This window comes from Scyliorhinus torazame, chromosome 22 (assembly GCF_047496885.1).
Source record: "Scyliorhinus torazame isolate Kashiwa2021f chromosome 22, sScyTor2.1, whole genome shotgun sequence".
Classification (NCBI taxonomy): Eukaryota; Metazoa; Chordata; class Chondrichthyes; order Carcharhiniformes; family Scyliorhinidae; genus Scyliorhinus; species Scyliorhinus torazame.
The window spans coordinates 88,180,781-88,194,249 of NC_092728.1; the positions used below are offsets into that span (position 1 = coordinate 88,180,781).

General features: G+C 46.5%; 1 protein-coding gene across 6 annotated transcripts in view; it reads right to left on the reverse strand.

Moving 5' to 3' along the window:
- Positions 1-13,469, reverse strand: part of garnl3 (GTPase activating Rap/RanGAP domain like 3) — a 617,196-nt gene that overhangs the window by 221,028 nt on the left and 382,699 nt on the right. For all 6 annotated transcript variants that reach the window (XM_072488531.1, XM_072488532.1, XM_072488530.1 and 3 more), the window contains exons 6-10: positions 11,068-11,132; positions 10,133-10,196; positions 8,274-8,300; positions 7,658-7,733; positions 4,142-4,240 (exon numbers count right to left, since the gene is read on the reverse strand). In XM_072488531.1, coding sequence (XP_072344632.1) covers positions 4,142-4,240; positions 7,658-7,733; positions 8,274-8,300; positions 10,133-10,196; positions 11,068-11,132 — 331 coding nt within the window. The remainder of the gene's footprint in view (positions 1-4,141; positions 4,241-7,657; positions 7,734-8,273; positions 8,301-10,132; positions 10,197-11,067; positions 11,133-13,469) is intronic.

Genomic DNA, 13,469 nt, shown 5'->3' on the forward strand with positions numbered 1-13,469 from the left:
ATAGAACATAGAACAGTACAACACAGAACAGGCCCTTCAGCCCTCGATGTTGTGCTGAGCATTGTCCGAAACCAAGATCAAGCTATCCCACACCCTGTCATTCTGGTGTGCTCCATGTGCCTATCCAATAACCGCTTGAAAGTTCCTAAAGTGTCCGACTCCACTATCACAGCAGGCAGTCCATTCCACACCCTATCCACTCTCTGAGTAAAGAACCTACCTCGGACATCCCTCCTATATCTCCCACCCTGAATCTTATAGTTATGCCCCCTCGTAACAGCTACATCCACCCGAGGAAATAGTCACAGAACGTCCACTCTATCTATCCCCCTCATTATCTTATAAACCTCTATTAAGTCGCCTCTCATCCTCCTACGCTCCAAAGAGAAAAGCCCTAGCTCCCTCAACCTTTCCTCATAAGACCTATCCTGCAAACCAGGCAGCATCCTGGTAAATCTCCTTTGCACCCTTTCCAATGCTTCCACATTCTTCCTATAATGAGGTGACCAGAACTGTACACAATACTCCAAATGTGGTCTAACCAAGGTCTTGTACAGTTGCAGCATAACCTCACGGCTCTTAAACTCAAGCCCCCTGTTAATAAACGCTAACACACTATAAGCCTTCTTCACGGCTCTATCCACTTGAGTGGCAATCTTCAGAGATCTGTGGACATGAACCCCAAGATCTCTCTGTTCCTCCACATTCCTCAGAACCTTGCCGTTGACCCTGAAATCCGCATTCAAACTTTTTCTACCAAAATGAATCACCTCGCACTTATCAGGGTTAAACTCCATCTGCCATTTTTCGGCCCAGCTCTGCATCCTATCAATGTCTCTTTGCAGCCTACAACAGCCCTCCACCTCATCCACTACTCCACCAATCTTGGTGTCATCAGCAAATTTACTGGCCCACCCTTCAGCCCCCTCCTCCAAGTCATTGATAAAAATCACAAATAGCAGAGGACCCAGCACTGATCCCTGTGGTACACCGCTGGTAACTGGTCTCCAGTCTGAAAATTGTCCATCCACCACCACCCTCTGTCTTCTATGTGATAGCCAGTTACTTATCCAATTGGCCAAATGTCCCTCTATCCCAAACCTCCTTACTTTCTTCATGAGCCGACCATGAGGAACCTTATCAAACGCCTTACTGAAATCCATGTATACGACATCAACTGCTCTACCTTTATCTACACACTTAGTTACTCAAAGAATTCAATCAAATTTGTGAGGCAAGACCTACCCTTCACGAATCCGTGTTGACTATCCCGGATTAAGCTGCATCTTTCCAAATGGTCATCAATCCTATCCTTCAGGACCTTTTCCATTAACTTACCGACCACCGAAGTAAGACTAACTGGCCTATAAGAACCAGGGTCATTCCTATTCCCTTTCTTGAACAGAGGAACAACATTCGCCACTCTCCAGTCCTCTGGCACTATCCCCGTGGACAGCGAGGACCCAAAGATCAAAGGCTCTGCAATCTCATCCCTTGCCTCCCAAAGAATCCTTGGATATATCCCATCTGGCCCAGGGGACTTGTCGACCCTCAGGTTTTTCAAAATTTCTAATACATCCTTCCTCAGAACATCTACCTCCTCCAGCCTACCCGCCTGAATCACACTATCATCCTCAAAAACATGGCCCCTCTCCTTTGTGAACACTGAAGAAAAGTATTCATTCAACGTCTCTCCTATTTCTTCTGACTCCATGCACAAGTTCCCACTACTGTCCTTGACCGGCCCTCCCCTCACCCTGGTCATTCTTTTATTTTTCACATAAAAGAGTAAAAAGCCTTGGGGTTTTCCTTGATCCGACCCGCAAAGGACTTCTCATGCCCCCTCCTAGCTCTCCTAAGCCCTTTTTTCAGCTCATTCCTTGTTACCTTGTAACCCTCAAGCGACCCTACTGACATCCTCTACCATTACACTACTTCCACTCCCATTACACTACATTCTCTACCATTACACTACATCCTCTGCCATTACACTACATCCTCTACCATTACACTATATACTTACCATTACACTATTTCCACTACCATTGCACTACTTCCACTACCATTACCCTACACCCTCTACCATTACACTACATCCTCTACCATTACACCACATCCACACCATTACACTAAAATCCTCTATCAATACACTACATCCATTAACATTACACTACATTCACTACATCTACTAACATTACACTACTTCCCCTACCATTACACTACGTCCACTACCATTACTACTGCTAATGTTAGCAGTACTAGTTCGATTACAATTACTGCTGCTTACATTTATAAAGCATGTTTTACAAGGCAAAAGCGCTTCTCAAATGTGTAAGGAGAAATTGGACACTGAAGGAAATATGAAGAGGGTGTGTTTTACAGAGGGTCAAAGGCAGAGATTAGGCAATTGAAGGCAAAAATCAGCTGGGGGGGACATAGGGAGGGGCAGAGAGACACGAGAAGTCAGGGTCAGAAGAGTGGAGAGTTCAGTGGAAAGGGGTGGGGTTGTCAAACTGGAGGGTGCTACAGACATAGTGAAGCGGAAGGCCACAGAAAGAATTGAAACTGAAAGCGGAGTAAACTGAAAGTGGGCAGCACGGTAGCACAAGTGGATAGCATTGTGGTTTCACAGCGCCAGGGTCCCAGGTTCGATTCCCCACTGGGTCACTGTCTGTGTGGAGTCTGCACGTTCTCCCGGAGTCTGCGTGGGTTTCCTGTGGGTGCTCCGGTTTCCTCCCACAGTCCAAAGACGTGCAGATTAGGTGGACTGGCATGATAAATTGCCCTTGGTGACCAAAAAGGTTAGGAGGGGTTATTGGGTTACGGGGATAGGGTGGAAGTGAGGGCTTAAATGGTTGGTGCAGACTCAATGGGCCGAATGGTCTCCTTCTGCACTGTATGTTCTATGTTCTAAAGCTGTGGGAGGACTGGAGACGATATAGATTGGCGAGGTCAGGGGGCTTATGCCTTTGTGTCGGTTAGAATTACTTCTGTGACTTTGTTCAGAAACATTTAATTGCTTTGAGAGGAATGGAAAACTGACTCAGCATTCCAGAAAATAGATTGCGAGAAAGGCGGACGCATGTGGATGTTGGAATTGGTGGCAGCATGTTTTTCGACCTTGGGTAGGAAATGGAGATGGGAGTACTGTTAGCAAGGCCAGAGGAGCCAAGGCTGTGATTTTCTTTATATCCGGGGAGGTGGGGTGGTTGGTGATGAAAGCAGCTTTTAAAGATAGGGGATAGTTCCTGATGTAAGGAAACCATTTAAAACACCTGTCAAAACAAGGGCCATGAAAAAAGGTTAGGTGATGAGGAGGTCCATAGGAGTGGGACTGAGAAAACAGACAGCGGATAAGCTGGAGATAAGTCTGGGGACTGCGGGATTCCTTAGAGTCCGATAGAGCAAGAGAAAGAGGGAGACCAGGGTCACAGAGAAAGAGAGAGAAAGATTGAGAGAGAGAGAGAGAGAGAGAGAGGGAGGAGCGAGAGGGAGGATCAGGTCTTACATTGTTCTGGCCTCAATGCAGTCACATTTTCAGAACCATAGTGGACCCAGATAAAATTACCGCTGGCATACTTGAAGAGTGAGGAACAAAAAATATGTATTTCTATTTATTATGTTGTGGAGAGTACATGGCCAGAACCTGTGTGCACATGTGAGTTTGTGTGTGTATGTGTTTATGAGCCTGTGCGTGCACATGTGTGTATGAGTCTGTGTGCATGTGTGTATGAGTCCGTGTGTACTTGTGTGTGTAGGAGTCTGTGTGTATATGTGTGTATGAATCTGCGTGTACTCATGTGTACTGTGTGCACTGTGTGTATGAGTGTGTGTAGTCGTATGTGTATGAGTCTGTGCGTACTCGTGTGTGTATGATTCTGTGTGTACTGGTGTGTGTATGAGTCTGTGCATGCACGTGTGTGAATGAGTCTGTGTGTACTTGTGTGTATGAGTCTGTGTGCACGTGTGTGTATGAGTGTGTGTACTCGTATGTGTATGAGTGTGTGTACTCATATGTGTATGAGTCTGTGCGTACTGGCGTGTGTATGAACCAGTCACATTGGACACAATCTGTTTGGCTGCCTCTTTAGATGCCCGTTCTTATTTGTTGTTGTGTTTGGAGTTTTAGCCTAACTCTTACTTTTGGTGTCAAGTCCTCCTCGATACCCGATCCAGCCTTTCAACGTCACTGTCTCACCCAGGAGATTCAGAAACTTCTGAAAACCGTCACTCCCGGTTTCTGTGAAAGGAAAACAGACGAGGGGGCCGAGTGGATTACAGCATCATCACTCCGGGAAATACGCTTGGACATTCTGAAATGATCCCTAACTGCGGGAACGCAGATGTCAACCACTTAGCCCAGCTTTCCCTCTCCCAAGGCACTTTCTGCTCTGGTTGGCTTTGTGAATAGCCCACAGATCTTCCATAAATAAATTGAAAGGAAAGAGATGGCCGGGGGAGGTAGCAATGCCCTCTGCGTGGTGACAACCCCTGTGGGGTCCATGCACCTGTGACTTGTGGGTGACACCTTCAGAATAATCCACCCTCACCTGACATACTGCTGTCTGTTGCCCAGGGAGGCAGGGAGATTCACATTACTTTGGCCACAAACCTGTGACTTGCTTAACATAGGAATTAGGAGCAGAGGTCGGCAATTCAGCCCCTCGAGCCTGCTTCGCCATCCAATCAGATCCTGGCTGATCTCTTCCTGGTCTCAAACCCACCTCCCTGCCTGTTCCCCATATCCCTTTAACTTGTTTATTTTTGGTCAGATGTATCAGATGCACGGTAGCATTGTGGATAGCACAATTGCTTCACAGCTCCAGGGTCCCAGGTTCGATTCCGGCTTGGGTCACTGTCTGTGCGGAGTCTGCACATCCTCCCCGTGTGTGCGTGGGTTTCCTCCGGGTGCTCCGGTTTCCTCCCACAGTCCAAAGATGTGCAGGTTAGGTGGATTGGCCGTGATAAATTGCCCTTAGTGTTGGGTGGGGTTGCTGGGCTGTGGGGATAGGGTGGAGGTGTTGACCTTTGGTAGGGTGCTCTTTCCAAGAGCCGGTGCAGACTCGATGGGCCGAATGGCCTCCTTCTGCACTGTAAATTCTATGATAATCTATCTCCCTCTTGAAACTATTTAATGTTTCAGACTCCACTGCACTTCGGGCAACAAGTTCCATGAATTCACCCCTGCCCCAACCCCCCCCGCCCCGCTGCTGAGGAGCCCTCATTTGCGACTTACTTTTAACAGCAGTAGTATGACCAATGCAAATATATCGTGCAAAAGAAAACTCTAACAGAAAAGCAAAAACTTGAATCATTCGCAGTTTTCAATTTAAATGAAGTCTGCTTGATGACTTTCCTAAACTAACGGCCAATAATGGTTGCCCACTCAATTTTGTAGCCTCACCACCTTGGTTGGGCGGAACGGTTAGCACTGCTGACTTCACATTGCCAGGGACCCGGATTCAATTCCGACCTTGGGTGGCTGTTTGTGTGCAGTTTGCTTGTTCTCCCCGTGTCTGCGTGGGTTTCCGCCACGTGCTCTGGTTTCCTCCCACAGTCCAAACATGTGCAGGTTAGGTGGATTGGCCGCGCTAAATTGGCCCACAGTGGGCAACGATGTTTCGGTTAATTGGGATAGGGCGGGGGAGTGGGCCTAGGTAGGGTGCTCTTTCAGGAGGGTTGATGCAGACTGGATGGGCCGAATGGCCTCCTTCCGCACCAAAGGGATTCAATGGAGTCTAAGTGGGACCTAGAGGTGTGGAAACCTCTGTACTGCTTGGAACCTGAAGTAGAGATCTGTAGAGTTGGGTCTTTCAGCAATGCTGTTGGGCCCAAGCAAGGATGGAGAGACTACAGGGGACAAAGTGGGAGGGAACAATACTGACATCATCCCCTTCCACCCCCCCACCCCCAACCCCAACCCCCGCCATAGTCAGGCCATGTGAACTTCTCAAAATCATGGAACCCATCTTAGAAGCAACATTGGGGTATTGTGGGATCGAGGGGGGGGGGGGGGGGGTGAAGAATTGACACCAGCAAAAAGGTGGCGCGGGGAAAACGAGGAATCAAACCAAGTGTCAAAACAGGTCCTTACAAAGTTTTCGGGACAGGATTCCAGAGCTCCGGACCTTGGCAGCTACAGGTATGGCTGCTAGTGCCGGAGCAATGAAAATTAGGGATGGTCAAGAGCCAGGATGAGAGGAGCGCAAGTATCTTCAGGTCCTCTGTGGAGATTCGCTTGCCTCAGTTGTGGGTCGTGAGGAGTGAAAGCACCCATCGGAGCCCAGTGGAGGCAAGGTTGCTGGCTGAAAATAAAGTGGCTCATTTTTAATGTAAAACAAAATCTGTGATCTGTGAAATTCCTCCATTTTGTTTCCTAGCTAACGAGCAAAATGGCACCCTGATATCTAGAAAATCATCCAGAAATGTGCAACAAGGAGAAATTTCATATTGGTTTAGCTCACTGGGCTGGACAGCTGGTTTGTGGTGCAGAACGAGGCCAGCAGCGTGGGTTCAATTCCCGTACCAGCTTACCGAACAGGCATCGGAATGTGGCGGCTGGGGGCTTTTCACAGTAACTTCATACTTGTGACAATAAAAGGTTATTATTATTATAATATTTATTACACCTGCACTAAATATAAAGAACCCTAACAATTGATAAACGACAGAATAATTTTCTTTACAGGATGATAAGCTGAGCAGTTTAAATAGATCGAGATAACGCATCAGTGGGGCAGCACGGTAGCATTGTGGATAGCACAATTGCTTCACAGCTCCAGGCTCCCAGGTTCGATTCTGGCTTGGGTCACTGTCTGTGCGGAGTCTGCACATCCTCCCCGTGTGTGCGTGGGTTTCCTCCGGGTGCTCCAGTTTCCTCCCACAGTTCAAAGATGTGCAGGTTAGGTGGATTGGCCATGATAAATTGCCCTTAGTGTCCAAAATTGCCCTTATGTTGGGTGGGGTTGCTGGGTTATGGGGATAGGGTGGAAGTGTTCACCTTGGGTAGGGTGCTCTTTCCAAGAGCCGGTGCAGAATCGACGGGCCGAATGGCCTCCTTCTGCACTGTAAATTCTATGATAATCTATGATCATTCATTCATTGCAGCAAGGAAAAAGAGATTTGGTGACTTATTTCCATCAACATCATTGAATTCAATATGCCAGTCCACAGATAGGTGGCAGTATGGAGCCTCCACCACTGTTCCCAGCAGAAAGTGGGTGCCAGCGACGGTAACGTGTCGCCGCCGCTTTCACCCGCACAGAAACCCGCCAACAATGGATGCAGAAGCCTCAGATACTGTGGGCCCACTGCATGGCTACGCGAAAGAGCAGAAGAGCGTGACCACTTGGAGAGGTCCGTCAAAGAACTGGTACAAGCACAGTGGGCCAAATGGGCCTCTCCCTGCGCTGTGTAGCTCTACAATTGCCCCCTTTCTTTTTTAATTCTCCACTTTGCCGAGGTTTGAGTTGATTATAACCAGCATGGCATGATGGGCCGAATTGTCTCCTTTTGATCAGCACCAGTCTTTGACGCTACAAGATAGCTGCAGCCAGAACAAAGAAAAGGCAACAAGCAGCTCGTACTAATAGTCATTCAAACAAAACTCAACCCTCTCGCGATAGTATGTAAGCAGCAGAGACACACCAATACTCACCATTGCTAAACATTTCATCGTCTGTCAGCTGGCCATCCTTAGCATACAGAACTCCAAATTTAAAATTCACTGACCCCTAATTAGACAAATAACATTCAGAAAACGGTGAGAAGTAAGGAGCTTTCCATATTTATTCGACAAGTGCTAAATATAGAGAAACTTAACAACTGTGATTGATAAATGACTTAGTAGTTTTCTTTACAAGATTCTAAACTGAGCGGTTTAAATGGATCAAGTTAAACACATACTGAGTTAATTCAATATAGCACGGAACCATGTCATTTACAGATGCTGACTCTACCCAGAACAGCTCATCATGTCGCCTGTTCATGTTATTCCGGCAAAATATGGTCATTAGAAAGCGCATGAAGAGAGCAAGCGAGCTCCTTGCTAGAACAATCCAAAGCTGTCATCCTAAATTCTCTTTGTCCTCCTTTACCCTGTGCACCCTCCCATATCACCCTCCTGTACTCTCCTCTACCCTCCGGTACCCTATCCATCCTTCGCCCTTTGGTGTTTTGCTAAGATTTGTGCGCAGGTTTACCACAATGTGGTCGCAGCCAGTCCTGTAGGTAGTTAGAAATTTCTTACTGGATAACAGTGATATTAGACTCACCTCCTGTTCTTCCAACACCAGTAAGTCCTGTCAAGCACAACAACAAGGGTATTTAGTTGCTTGCATCATAATTCCGGTCATCAGATGAGTAAAGGTTGTTAATGTGTCTCTACTCAACCACACCCAATCCCTGCTAAATATAATGCATGGCAGGTGGAGCGAAGAGGAGTGGGGAATCGTGGATCAGCCAAGGCTAGGGTGCCAAAAAACTGGCAGAGTAATTGGGCTAGTCGGTTCCGATTGTGGTGATGGCCCCTTGAAGGGCAACGCAGCAGAGTAAGGGTCACCTGGCCTGGGTGACCAATCGGAACTCAGAGTGGGAAACCACCCCAGGGGGAAGAGTTCTCTAATGCAAAGACATTCCAGAACTAGCTACAGATATGCTGCTGCACGTGTAGATCCTTGTAAATAAATCCTTTGGTGTTCACTAATGAGGTGCCTAAAAGTGCGTCATTACCCCGATCTTTGGGGATGGAGAGTACCATTATTCAGTGGCTGTCTGAGAAATCAGCTTAATTGTCAAAACTCCACATTTAAGATGGATGTCTGTTTCTCATCACCCACCGACCATAGCCACCTACTATGCTTTATAATGTGGAACTGTTATTAGCCATTTAAATTTTCAATTAATTCATCTTTGGCCAAGAAGGAAAAAGCAAAGAACTGAAGCCAGAGATTCTGCATTGTCCTCTCTCTGTTCTGTGATGGATGTAGGAATTTCAGACATATTGCATTATTTATATTTGATGCAGTAAGGGTTAAAAGCCTGGCTTAGTGTGTACATGACTGCTGCAGTAGTGTTTTTAAAAATCCTGGTTTTGCAAGACAGCTATGCATTTTGGGAGCCAGAGGTGCAATTAAAGCATCGTAAAAGTTTTAGGGAATGGATTTTTGTTTATATTAAGGGGGTTCACTGCAGAGTAGTTAACTAGAGACATTGTGTTCAGTTAGTAAGATGATGTAGTTAACGGGAGGAGCCAAGGGTTGAAGCAGTCAGGGGTTGAGGTTCAGAGATTTTACTTTGTGACTGGAAGGCGAGCTGATAAGCTTATGAAGATAGACAGCCAGAGATTCTGCATTGTTCTGACAGGGTTCAGGTCTATCTTTGCAAACAGTCTCAAAAGACATCTCTGTACAGCAAGTATTCCTGAGTGCCAACTGTATTTAAAAGTGGATTGGGATCTGAGGTGGTTTTGTTGTTTGCGTGGGAATAAAGATAGCAGTTAAGGGTTATTGTCTCACTGTATTGATACGCATTGTTTAAGGGGTAATTGTAAGCTATTTTCTTTTGTGATGTTGAAGACATTTTAATACTTTGTTAGTAACAGTTTTAACATACCACATCACTATTTTGCATGAAATCACTCCTGGAGCGAGGCATCCTTTCCTCACCGTCCTACAAAATTAAATAAACTATTGGGGTTTCTGGCCAGTATCCTAGACACTGTTGGGGTCTAGTCCGAGATCATAATAGATCCATTTTTACTTGGGAATAGATGGTAACTCTCATGGGCTGGACTAATCCAATCGCAAGTTGGTCTCTAAACTGCTCATTTCAGTAGATCTAAATCAAAAGTTAATCAGGTCCGTCCGCTACATAACCCTGCTTATTGATGTTTAACATTTCAAATCCAGCTGTACAAAAATGGTTACTCCGCTAAATGGGGATTTGTTGAATTAACTTCAAGTTCGATGGGTACAAGGACACCGCTCTCCAAATAACATTAATCCAGAAGCGTTTTGCAGTATTAAGCACATAGACCTGGAATGTGGGTCAATTTCATTTCAAATAGCAAATTATGTTCAAAACGTTTGCCACAACAGTTCAAAATGCATGGCTCTAACAAAGCGTGTCCTACCTTTTGTATTTCTGCATTAAAAATTTCCCTGGGGCCCTTTTCGAATTTATCGAGGTTCATGGCACTGTAAAACAATTTGAAAGTTGATGAGATTGTTCAATGCAATTTATGTTACACAGGCCTTTCCTTCCAAATAGCTCGGCTGCCGCTTAGCACAACAGGACAATGTACCTACCCCTCCCATCTCCCCACCAATTCCGTTCACCACAGACTGGGGATTCTCCTGGAGCAAATGATTAGGTTACTGACGGGACATCCAAGCCGATGGATGCATTGCTGCTCAACTTGCCTGACCCCAGAATGAGATTTCCCGCCCTAACCAGGTACCTTTTCCCGTGCTTTGAGCCCCGTGCGAGACTGAATCTATGATTTGTGTGTCAGAGGAAGAAGTGTCGGTAAAATGTTTTCCCTGCAGGTGGCACAAATGTAAAATTGCCAAATACTTTCAGTGGCGTCATTGCAGCAGTGGATGTAGCAGCTGCTGTTAGGAGTCAAACCCGGCCAATGCTCAGTCTGCACATGTTCCTCTGACTCTGTGCAGTCAGTTTGTTATTTCTGGCATGTAGAAAACACTGGCAAAAGCCAATGGTCAATGAAGGTAAAACTATGGGACAGGAACTACATATATAGTACTGTGAGGAACGAGGCAGGCAGGAGGCGCGGTGTGGAGGCAGATTCGATCGAGGCCCTTCAAAGGAGAGCGGGGCCATTGCCTGAAAAGGTTTGCAGGGCTACGGGGCAAAGGCAGGAAAATGGGGCGAGGTGGATGGCTCTTACAGGAGAGCTGACACCAACACTACATGCCAAATAGCCTCAATTCTGTGCAGTAACCATTCCATGGCCGAGATTTTCTGGCCCTGCCCACCGGTGGGATCTTCCGGTTAAGGCAATAGCAGGAAAGGTCAACAATCAGAATCCCGAGATCCCACACGTACCTTAAAATAGATTTGACAGAAAGCGTTTTTGTCGGGCTGTACGGAAGGCAGATTTTCTGTGTTCCCTGTGGAAAGAAAAAGAACACAGAAGTCTGTAAATCATCTCTTCAGGAAATGTCTCGAATTCAATTTCATTTCACGAGAAGCGCAAGAAGGTCTTTTGACCCGTCCACCTTCCACTAACAACTTTGATTCGCGGAAAGTAAAACTCACTTCTAAAAGCACTCACACTGCAGGAGCTAGTAATCGGGATCAAATCGACCCACGTAAGATTAATGTGAGAGTTCAGAGAATTAAAGGACTTGTCAGGAGCAGTGTTGATTGTAATGAGGCTTTTTAATAACGCTGTTGAACCTGACCTCGACAATCACCGAATGACCAAAATAACAGGGAAAAAAGAGTAAGAGTAAGAGTCTAGCTGGCTTCCTCACTGGCTGTTAGTCTTATCTCCAACTCCTGGGTACAGACTGTCCAAGTGTGCATCCGCTTCTTCCTAAAGCTACCCTTTGTATCATGGACCAGAACTCGAGCAGGCCAGTTAAGATCTAGAGCGGGATTCTCCGGAGGCTCCTCCAACCCTGTGTTTCTCGGCAGTGCGCCATTCGCTGGCGGCGGGATTCTAGATTCCACTGCTTGACAGTGGGATTTCCCACTGATGCCACCCCACGCCACTGGCAAACCGCAGGCCATGGTGCACTGCCAGCGGGAAAAGAAAAACCCAGCGGCTGGAGAATTCCGAGTCTTTGGCACTTCCCGCCGGGTCCCGTGATCACCCATTGTAGCTTCGTTGGTGTGGTGAATGTATTGCTGCTACCATTCACCATTGTACTGCATTACATTGTATTGTGCCTGTGGCTCCGCCCCCTCAGGGAGGTATATAGATCTGCAGCCTGTAGGCAGCACTCAGTACAGAGTAGTCGCAGGCAGGCACAGATCTAGCTGATTAAAACCACTGTTCATTTCAACACTTCGTCTCGTGTGAATTGATGGTCGCATCAATTGGGAAGTGATGTATGTATGCAACAGCCATTTATGCGTTTCTAAGGGTGGGAGCGCGATCATCCTGTTGGTTTCCTAATAACATTACAGCCGGACAGGAGGACAACGCTGGCGTAACTCCCAGGTCCTGATCTTTCGGTTAGTCGGCATATTTGAAGAAGTCCACAGTCACCAAGACCCTTTGAGGGCACGGTAGCTGAAGGGGAAGGACATGAAAGCTACTCATCCCTTCCACATTGTCTGGGAGCTCCCGTTGAGAGAAAATGAGTGGTGAATCCATAACTTGCCATCTCCGGCCTTTGGCATCGCCTTCCTTCTTTTCTCTACTGCTTTCTTCATGCTTAACCGAGCATCTGTGCTGTCAACTGAATATGGAGCAGCAATCTGTGAGGCTGTGCGAAAGAAGGACTGGAGTAGGCCTCGAGCCTGTACTGCCCTTCAATTACATTACAGCTGATCTGCACTTTAACCATCTACCAGCCTTGGCTGCATCGGCCTTAATCGCCTTTGGGAGCAATAATGGAGCAGAGTGCTCCTTTTATTAAAGAGCAGAGGACTCACTATCCACCTTAAAAAAAAAAGTAGCAAACACATTTATGGAATATTGGCTAACTGGCTAAATTCTATGCAAATAACCATCACTTAAAGCAACAGCTTCTGTGTTAGCATTCGAGACATTACACGAGATTGTGCACAGGAGAAGAAGCCAGGATTTAATAAAGCTGCCATTGAATTTATTGTCACAATGAGGAGGGATGCAGCAGAGAGCTGCTACTGCACAAGCTGAGGAAAGATATTGAGGGTGTAGAACTAGGTCTGGCTGACTCTAGGAACCATGCACTGGGAAACAGCTGTTCGTAACCACAGTGTCAAAACACATCACTTAGAACAGAAGTGGCGGCCGCTGTGGGAGCAGGTTGTAACTTGAACCCTCGCTGAACCTGGTTTTACATCAAACTCTGGGAAGCTCTGTGAAACTGCCGCCGCAAATCAAAGAGAGGTTTTCTTCTTCTGGATCTAGCTTTGAAAAAATACATATAAACAGCTCAAATTATATCGATTCCCGTGTGCAGCTGCTGCCAGTGTCTCTCGCAATCAAATAATTAATGAAATGATTTTGTATTCCACAGGTCACTTAACTGTGAAAGAAACATGGGAATTCTTTTTGAACTCAAGACCGGAAACTGTAAAACTAGCCTTAAATTGACAAACTGAGCCACTGAAATGTGGTGCAATCTCTGAAGAAGCTGACATCATATTATGGGTTAAAAGTAGGACGGCAAAGTCGCCACAGGCCCAGATGACCACAGCCTGCCTTTCCCCTCTGTGTGGGAGAGCTGAGTGGTGGTGGCTTAACCTGAGGGTCACCACATCTCAGACGAGGGGCAAGGTTGAGAAGGCGG